The following is a 9,688-nucleotide window of genomic DNA, read 5'->3' as shown; positions in this document are numbered from 1 at the left end:
AAAAAAAAAAAAGGGCAGTGCCTATGGCTCAAAGGAGTAAGACTTCGGCCCCATATAACGGAGGTGGTGGGTTCAAACCCAGCCCTGGCCAAAAAAAAAAAAAGAGTATCAAGTAGAAGGGGTCCCCAGCAGGACTCAGTTCCTAAACCCCTGAGATGGATAGAAGGGCCAGCCTCGCAGGGCCTTATTTCAGCTGATTTTGTGGTTCTTTAAATCTTCACATTTACAATCACCAACTTGCTGACATGCAGCCAGTTAGGTGAGAGTTTGTGGTTACCAAGAAACAAGAGTCTCCCTCCATCTCCCAGTATCTCCAAGCCAACTAGAAATGCCCTTGCCTGCAAGTTCTGGGCAAATACAATTTCAGGCAGAAGACACATGGGGAGGAGGAGATACCTGCTTCCTCCTCCCCACCCCCTACCCGCTACCCTTGAAGAAGCTGATGCATCCTGGGCCAGACAAATTAGCACCAGGGAGCCACAGGCATCACAGAACTTGAAATCCATCTATCTGAGTTCAGGTCCTTGCATCATGGCTGTGTAACTGTGAACAAGTAGCTTAAATTCTCTGAGCTTTGTTTGTGAACTGGAGTTAATAATCCCTGCCCTTAATTCAAAATATCAGACTCCACCCAAGACCTCTCTGCAGAGCTCCAGACCATGCACACAGCTAGTCTTTTGCTCTTATCCTCTTGAATGTTTCACAGGCACATAAAACTACCTTGTTCAGGTTTGGGGCCTTTGGCCCAAGCAGTTAAGGCGCCAGCCTATTACACCTGAGCTGGCGGGTTTGAATCCAGCCCGGGCCCGCCAAACAATGACAGCTGCAACCAAAAAATACCCAGGGGTTGGTGGCAAGTGCCTGTAGTTCCAGCTACTTGGGAGGCAGAGGCAGGAGAATCACTTGAGCCCAGGAGTTGGAGGTTGCTGTGATGACACGGCACTCTACCCAGGGTGACAGCTTGAGGCTCTGTCTCAAAAAAAAAAACCTACCTTGTTCAAAGCTGGCTTATTTCTGCCTCCCAATTAGTTTTTTACCTGCGTCCTAAGAGAGGGCTACCACCTACACTCACCCAAACACCTCCCTCTCTCTTCACTGGCCACTTCCAATTGCTGTCTACAAGCTCCCGATTCTAACTGCTAGATATCTCACACAACTAGACCACCTCCCTACACCCCCGCCTTGAACCCTCCCGAATGTCAGTAGCTTCCACATGCCTAGGCCAGGTGGTTGGCAGGGGCAGGAGTGTGGGGGATCATTGCCTACCTTCCTATTCCACTGCTGTGGGCTAAGCCAAACCCTCCTTTCTCACCTGGAGCATCACAGCTGTTTCCAGGCTGGGCTCTCCAAACTGCAACCAGGCAATCTTGTCATTGCTGCTTACAATCCTTCAGTTTCTGCAAACCAGCTTAGGACACAGCCTAGACTCCTTAACATAATTCAAGGACTGCTGTAACCTACTTCTGCCAACCCCTCTCTAGACACTGCCTTGAGAGCACACTTTGTTTCTGAGGTGCCAAGAACATGTCATGCATGTCCCCTGCTTCCTCTGCCCTAAACACTTCCCCCACATATCTGTCCTTATTAACTCCTACCCATGCTTCTACACTCCTCTCAAGCCTCACCTCCTCCTTGAAGCCTCTCTTGACTTTCCAGGGTTAAGGGGAATGACTCCTCTTCCAGGTTCCCACAATACCCAGTTCTTCCCACATCAGAGAGCTCATTGTACTGTACTGGCAATTGTTTCCACTCAGACTGGTGCCTAGTACATATTTGTTCCTGTTTGTTCCACGAATAAACACCAGAATGAAAGATTCTATGGAAAGGCAGTGGGAAGAGCACCATGCAGGGAGGCACAGTGGGCTCTCATCAACTTTGCCATCAACTCCCTGGGGAACTTGGGTCAGTCACTTGACCTCTGTACCTGCCCAGTTCCTCTTTCTTTGATCTGGTAGCTCCTTATCTAGGTCTCAGGAGATGTCTGTCACCCTCTACACACATGCACAGGTGTGCACAGATACTGGGCCTGAGCATTCAGATGGAGGACCCAGACGCGATAGTCATCCAGGGCCACTGACTCCAAAACAAGATCAGGAGGGTGAGGAAAGGATTGTGGGTACTGAGAGGCAGGTCACAGGTGGCTGCAGTAGCAACTGTCAGAAATCCACATCCTGCCACCTGGGGACGGCAGGAAAGGGCACAACCACTGCTTACTTTGTTCCTCATTCTCTGGCTGAGACTGGTGGAGTCCCCCATTTTCTCCACCCCTCTCCCCACAAGAGTAGACCACCTCCCCACCCCACCCCTTTGATCCCTCCTGAATGTCAGTAACTCCCACATACCTAGGCTAGGTGGTTAGTACGGACAGGATTGTGGGGGAGCATTAGTGGAACCAAAAACTCAGCCTCTTCTCTTGAGGTGTTAGAGCACAGCCAGGCCTCAGGAGCAGAAAAACAAGCATGTGCCTTTCAGACATTGCACGGTGGTTCTGGATCCCACGCACTGAGTGAAATTCCAGGCTCCCATTTCCACAGCTACATGTAGGGAGATAGGTAAAGCATAGGGCTCAGGGCCTAATGGTGAGCTGAGACTGGGCAAGTAGCTCCCAGCTTTACATAAGGCACCAGAGGACCACAAATCAAAGAACTGTCTCTTCTCTTGAGTCCACTCAGGGTACAGCTTATTCCTGCATCCAAACCTTGGGTCCCCCCTGCATGTTGGCAGCTCCCACATGCCTAGGCTAACAACTGTGTGTTGGGAACAAAGAAGCAGGCTTGGGAGGCGGCCACAAAGGACAGGACAGCAGTTTATATATGGCAAAATACTTCTCCTAGGAGAGTACAGACAAATAGACAGACAGATGAGGGGGCACAGGACATTAGACAGGAAGGGGGAGAGGTTAGGCAGTGGCATCTTCTAATCAGGAAGTGGAAGCTGCACCCCACCCCCAGGTGGGGGGCGGAACAACATTGGCACAGGAGGTGGCGAGATAGGCATGAGGTGCCCATCCCTGAGGTGGGCAGCCAGGGGGCCCAGTCCTCGTTGGCACAATCGGCTCTCTCTGGCCCAGCTGGGACGCTGGGGAGGGGGCAGGGCTGCTGGGCTATAGGGATGTAGAGGAAGAGGGATACCCCAGGGGAGAGGGGGTATCAAGGCCTCTCCTAAGGACAGTCCATGTGGGTGAAGAACAGAATCACGAGAGGCAGATACAGAGCAGCGGCAGCAGCAGCCAAGCCCCCTAGGGGAGATCTGGGGTCCCAAGGCAACCCCTGGTCTAGCGGTCCCTTCTTGGGTACCAACCTACAGGGTTTCTCCCCTAGGGCCTCAGGGTGGGGGTGAAGGGGCAGTTTTTTGGTTTAAAATGAGGTGGACCAGAGTGTTCCATGGGCTCCACACTCAGGTGGCATGAAGATGGGGATGGGGGACTCAGATGCAGATGGGCCCCCCTTTTCTGATGGCAGCAGGCAGGGGATGTTGTAGGCAAAGCTCATTCCTGGGGTAGGCGAAGGCTGAGGCATGGAGAGGGGGTGGATAGCAGCATCTCAGGTAGCCCACTCCTCGGGGTTCTAGGCCTTGGCATTGCCATGGCCATGGAGGGCAGAGGGTCCTACATCTCATACCTACCAGTCTCCACCCAAATCCCTCTGAAGACAAGCTCCCCATGGGGTGTCCATACTATAGTTCTCACCTACCAGATATGCTGCTGGGAAGCTTGGGGGCGGGTGTGGGCATGGTGAGGGACCTTGGATGTGGGTTGAGGGGAGAGAGCTCCCATAGCAAAGATTCTGTGGCCTCCTCTCCAGGAAAAGCACCCAACTCTTCCCAAATACTCCAGGTTGGGAAAAGAAGGGTCACGCCGTATAGGACCTTCACTTAGAGCCCCAAGTAGAAAGAATTAAGGAAGTGCACCTTTTCTCTGGGAGGGTGAGGGAGGATAGCCCCCTAAAATAGGGAAAAGGGGACATTTCAGAAAGGTGGGTATCCCCCATCCACCCACAGCAGGTAGGTAAAAACCTACAGCTGAGGGTTAAGGGCCTCCCAGGAGCTGGGATGATACCACCAAAGAAACCTCAAACATTGAGCAAAGGCATTTGAAAGGGGGGAGATAAGCCCCCTGGAGGCAAGATACATCTCAGGTGGTGAGACCCTCTGTCCCTCCCCTCCCCTGGGCTCAGAGCCCTTCCTCCTATGGATTGGCCCCTGCCTCTCAGCGGATGTAGACACCTCGCCCCCAGCCCTCCAGCTCATTTTTGTTGCGCCCCAGAACTGGAGCCCCACCCTCAGCGCAGTAGCGGGCCTTATTCCGGCCCCGGTTCCGGTTGTCGGTCAGCTCTTCCTCATAGTCTTCTTCCTCTTCCTCCCAGGAACCTTGTCGGGCTGGTGGAGTGCTGCCCCCTGCAGGGTCTCCAAGCCCTGGCCCCTCTGAGGGGTCAGTCTCCATGTCCACACATGAGTCTCCCAGCTCCGTGTAGGCAGAGTTTCGGCTGCCGGGGGTCTCGGCATCAAACGTGTCTTGGCGGGACAGTGCCCGCAGGGTTCCTGCCCGGCCTGGTGGGTGGCTGCTGGGGTAAATGCCTGGGGGCTGGCCCAGCTCCCCCGGGTACTCGTGCACACTGGCGTGCTCCCCGGTGGCCCGTTCCAGCGACTGGTCCCCAGAAGGAAGGTAGGGTCCCTGGTTAGCAGACGGACAGCACACACCATGCAGATCAGCCAGAGGTAAGAAAAACACAACAAAGCAAGGCAGGTTAGTGACAGCACCAAGACACCTAGCTGGGCTTAAGGAGGAGGGTCCTGGCTCTAGAGATTGGGGATGAACGCCCAAGGCAAATGGCTCTGAAGCCTAATCAGAGGACAGAACTCTAGGCATTTGCTCCTCTATCCAGACAGAAGAAGCCCAACCTTAAGACGTGAGGACCATGAACTCTCATGGTAACCATGGCAGAGAGCCATGAACAATTAGTCATCCCTTCCTCAGTGCATGTCGTTAATGCTATCTTGGGGTTAATCAACATTAACAACTCATTAGTATTGCCAATCGTTAGTGGTTGATTGGATTAGTCATTCCCTCCAGTTTTCCAAATATATTAAGAAGGGATATCAGTTCAAACTCACTGACCCTAGCTTCTTCAGCCCACGCCAGACCCCAATCACAGGTTTCCAGCACCCCATACTTGTCCCCCATTCCCCAAGTCAGATGACAGAGTCTCCAAGATTGATAGGATCCCTCTCCTGCCCCCAACAAAGACTCAAAGCAGCAGGCTGGGAAGGCTGATGGGTCTCCCTCCCCCAACAGAGATGATGAAGTAGCCTAACAGCCCCACCAAATGCCACTTAAGAGGTAAGCTGGTGGCCACTGCTACCATGGAGATTGCCAAATGGAATGCAAGGAGAGGCCTGGGTTCTTGTCCCACCCCTGTCACTTCAAGCAGTGTGATCCTGAGCAAATGATTCCCCTCTCTGTGGCCCAGTTTCTTGGTTGTAGTGTGATGGGGATTAGACTAGAGCAGTAGTTTCAAAACTGTTCCCTGGAGACCTACCTAGGGCAGGGTGGGGAGGGCACAGAAATGCTTTAGGGGTCTCCATGGAAGTGAAGGGGAGGCCAAGAAGCCCCTAGTTCCCTCAGAGCACAGCAGGATGCCTTATCTATATATTCAGTATCCATGCAAGACTCAGTAAACAAATGGGCTCTATTGTTGAAAACACAGTCTGACATGATTTCATAGGTTTCTTTTGGCTCTAACCCAGAACCATATACTCAATGCTATGGCCTCAGAGATGGACTGTGGCACCTATGGGAGGAAGTCAAGGAAGGATAGGACACTCATGAGAAGGCCTCTCCTGGATTCTATTTAACTGGGAGAGGATGGAAAGTACAGCATCAAGTCATGGGGAATGCTACATTCTGGGTCCCTCCTGGGGTTAGGAGTCCAAGGGGGAGCAGTTCTGCTGGGCTTAAATGGACCCTGCTCTGTGGGTTTCCTTAGGTCTGAGAGCTCCTGCTCTCTTGGGTCAAAATAGGGTGTGGAGTTCAGCTAAGAATTATACCACTCTTCCTCATATTCTCTTTTCTTTTCTTTCTTTCTTTTTTTTTTTTTTTTCAGTTTTTGGCTGGGGCTGGGTTTGAACCCACCACCTCCGGCATATGGGGCTGGTGCCTTACTCCTTTGAGCCACAGGCACCGCCCTTCTTTTCTTTTCTTTTTTTATGAGACAGTCTCATCCTCACCCTGGGTAGAGTGTCACAGCATCATCATAGCTCACAGCAACCTCAATCTCTAGTGCTCAGGTGATCCTCTTGCCTCAGCTTCCAAAGTTGCTGGGACTACAGGCTAGTTTTTCTATTTTAAATAGAGACGGTCTTGCTCTTACTCAGGCTGGTCTCAAATTCCTGAGCTCAAGCAATCCACCCACCTTGGCCTCTCAGAGTGCTAGGAATACAGGTGTGAGCACCTCACCCGGCCCTCTTCGTTATATTTCCTTCCTATTCTCTGGTCTTACGAGGGCCTGAATCAGGTCTCATATCCAGCTAGCAACAGATTGGGAGGCAGCACCAGTGCCATCAAAAACCACAGACACCAGAAGCTGCCTCTCACCACATTTTTTACAAAATGAGGCTCTTCCCTTCCTTCCCCGTGTCCCCTGCATTCCAGTTCCAGACCCTAGGCAGGAGGGAAGACGGGTGAGGCACTCTACATGGCGTGTTCTTGCTGTGGTGGCACTGTGCTGCCGCCCCGCTGTGAGGCGTCCAGCCCGCCCCAGAAGCTGAGGTTCCTCCTGAGCGAGGTGAGCACCTGTACCTGGAGGTTGGAGACAGGGGCAGGGCTGGAGGCCAGGGCTGCAGTGGCCATGGTACGGTTCAGCAGCGGATTGGGTGGTGTGCTGCTGGGCGGGTGTGTGGCCTTCCAATAGGCTTCCAAGTATTCAGCCAAGTGCTCGCACGCATCCTCCAATTGGTTCTCGTCCAGGATGATATCGAACATTTCCTGTGGAGGTGGGGTTAGGGGCGGGGCTGGGATGAGCAGGGGCGTGACCAATGGGGTGAGGGTGTGGCCTGGGTGCAGTGGGTGGAGTCAAGGGGTTGAAGGACAAGGTTAAAAAGAGGCCACTCTATGTGAAGGAAGGGAAAGAGGATTCTCAGATCTACAGATTGGCAGACTTGCAAGGTCTTGGCTCTCAGATAAACCAACTCCCTCATTCTGGAGATTAGGCAACCAAGGCTAAGAGAGAGGGGCTTAACTCTGGGGCTTGAATCCAATCTCTACCTGCCCTATGCTCTTTCTGCGAAGATCAGTCTGCATCTAGGGACCTGGCCCAGGTGTTGCTGGTCACTCTGTCTCCCATGCAAGCCAGAGGAAATTAGACAACCCACATGTTCTCCTCCCTTCCCTTCCCCTCGCCTAGGCACTCACAGGGGAACACTGTGCCAGTTTCTCCGAGGCTGCTATTTGGACATTGAGGTGTTTGGATTGAGACTTCCCTCGGGACTTGATGAGCCTCTGAAGTACCTGGTTTGGGGAGGAGAAAAAGAAGAGCTAGAGGACCCAGACAATGAATCCATCAGAAAGACAGGTCCTGGGCTTGGCACCCATAGCACAGTGGTTACAGCACTGGCCACATGCACTGAGGCTGGCAGGTTCAAACCCAGCCTGGACCAGCTAAAACAACAATGACAACTACAACAACAGCAACAAAAATATCCAGGCACTGTGGCTGGTGCCTATAGTCCCAGCTACTTGGGAGGCTGAGGCAAGAGAATCACTTAAGCCCAAGGGTTTGAGTTTGCTATGAGCTGTGAAGCCACGGCACTCTACCAAGGGTGAAATAGTGAGACTCTGTCTCAAAATAAAAAAGAAAAGGAAAAGAAAGAAAGAAGGGTCCTGGTTGGATCCACGTGAAGTGCCAACGTCAGGGCTAGGGAATGCTCAGTGACTTCCAGCCCTGGGCACCTCTGCAGAAATGATCTCACAACCTGAGTCCACCCTATATAATGCTCAGGCTCTCTCCTCAGTCTCCCTGCCAGGCTCTCCTAGGTGCCCCATGAAGAGTAGTGATTCTCCTTCCTAACCCCTCTAACTTCGTTTAAAGTGTTCATTCCTCAGGTTTCCCACCATGTTAACGACAACAGCAACAGCATCCTCTCTTTATGGGGCACTTGCTATGAACCAGCATTGTTTTGTGCTTTTCACATGATCGGTTTAGTCTTTTTTTTTTGGAGACAGAGTCTCACTACGTCGCCCTTGGTAGACTGCAGTGGCATTACAGCTCGCAACAACCTCCAACTCTTGGGCTTAAGTGATTCTCTTGCCTCAGCCTCCCAAGTAGCTGGGACTACAGGCACCCGCCACAATGCCTGGCTATTTTTGTTGTTGCAGTTGTCATTGTTTAGGTGGCCTAGGCCGGGTTCAAACCCACTAGCCCCAGTGTATGTGGCCAGTGCCCTAACTGCTGAGCTACAGGCGCTGAGCCTGATCAGTTTAGTCTTGACAATAATGCATTAGGCAGCTACTACTATTATTCACATCTCAATAATTATAATCATAATCATAATAAAACACAAAAACTAAAATCTAATCCTGAGGAAACCTCAGAAAAACCCAAACTGAGGGACAGCCTACAAAATCTCTGACCTATATGCTCCTAACAGTCAGTGTCATGACAATCCAAGAAAGGCTGAAGAACTGTTCCAGAGTAAAGAAGAGCAAAGAGACAAAATAAATAAATGCAACATGTGATCCTGGGTTGATTTCTAGATAGGGGGAAATGTTGCCATAGGTGTCATTGGGGCAATTGGTGAAAATGGAATATGAACTATATTTTAGATGACATTTCTTGAAGTTTATAGTTGCACTATGGTTATTAAGATAATGTTCTCGTTTTTAAGCAAAGCATGCTGAAGTATGTAGAAATAAAGACATACACTTGGGCAGCGCCTGTGGCTCAGTGAGTAGGGGGCAGGTTCAAACCCGACCCGGCCAAACTGCAACAAAAAAATAGCCAGGCATTGTGGCAGGAGCCTGTAGTCCCAGCTACTAGGGAGGTTGAGGCAAGAGAATCGCATAAGCCCAGGAATTGGAGGTTGCTGTGAGCTGTGACATCACAGCACTCTACCAAGGGTGATAAAGTGAGACTCTGTCTCCAAAAAGAAAAGAAAAAAAGATACAGGGGCAGCGCCTGTGGCTCAGTGGGCTGGGCACCAGCCCCATATACCGAGGGTGGCAGGTTCAAAACTGAACCCGGCCAAACTGCAACAAAAAATAGCCAGGCGTTGTGGCAGGTGCCTGTCGTCCCAGCTACTTGGGAGGCTGAGACAAGAGAATTGCCTAAGCTCAAAAGCTGGAGGTTGCTGTGAGCTGTGATGCCAGAGCACTCTACCACGGGTGATAAAGTGAGACTCTGTCTCTAAGAAAAAAAAGGCTTATCTACAATATATTGTCAAATAGTTCAGGAAAATACACACACAGACAGAGAGGGATTACATTTGACTAGTATTAACAAAAAAGATAAAGTAAAATTTTCAAAATTAGTGAATCTGGAAAAAATAAGACTACATGCTTTAAATGACCAAATTAAACAGTATGTAAATTCTATCTCAATAAAGTTGTTAAAAAATTAGTGAATCTGGGGGTGGCGTCTGTGGCTCAAAGGAGTAGTAGGGCACCGGCCCTGTATATCAGAGGTGGTGGGTTCAA

The 9,688-nt window shown here is 51.1% G+C and overlaps 1 protein-coding gene across 3 annotated transcripts in view; it reads right to left on the bottom strand.

Moving 5' to 3' along the window:
* Positions 1-2,448: 2,448 nt before the first annotated feature.
* The window catches only part of CACNB1 (calcium voltage-gated channel auxiliary subunit beta 1), a 22,902-nt gene continuing 15,662 nt past the window's right edge, over positions 2,449-9,688 (bottom strand). The window contains exons 12-14 of one of the 3 annotated variants that reach the window (XM_003786428.2): positions 7,409-7,504; positions 6,797-6,982; positions 2,449-4,672 (exon numbers count right to left, since the gene is read on the bottom strand). In XM_003786428.2, coding sequence (XP_003786476.1) covers positions 4,208-4,672; positions 6,797-6,982; positions 7,409-7,504 — 747 coding nt within the window. In that variant the 3' untranslated portion in view covers positions 2,449-4,207. Of the gene's footprint in view, positions 4,673-6,582; positions 6,983-7,408; positions 7,505-9,688 lie in introns of those variants that run through there. The other 2 variants (XM_012803024.1, XM_012803025.1) reach the window with 2 other exon arrangements.

This window comes from Otolemur garnettii, unplaced genomic scaffold (assembly GCF_000181295.1).
Source record: "Otolemur garnettii isolate 467f Iridium unplaced genomic scaffold, OtoGar3 scaffold00018, whole genome shotgun sequence".
In the NCBI taxonomy this organism is placed as follows: Eukaryota; Metazoa; Chordata; class Mammalia; order Primates; family Galagidae; genus Otolemur; species Otolemur garnettii.
The sequence above is the reverse complement of the archived record's forward strand: the minus strand, read 5'-3'. Positions and strand labels throughout refer to the sequence as shown.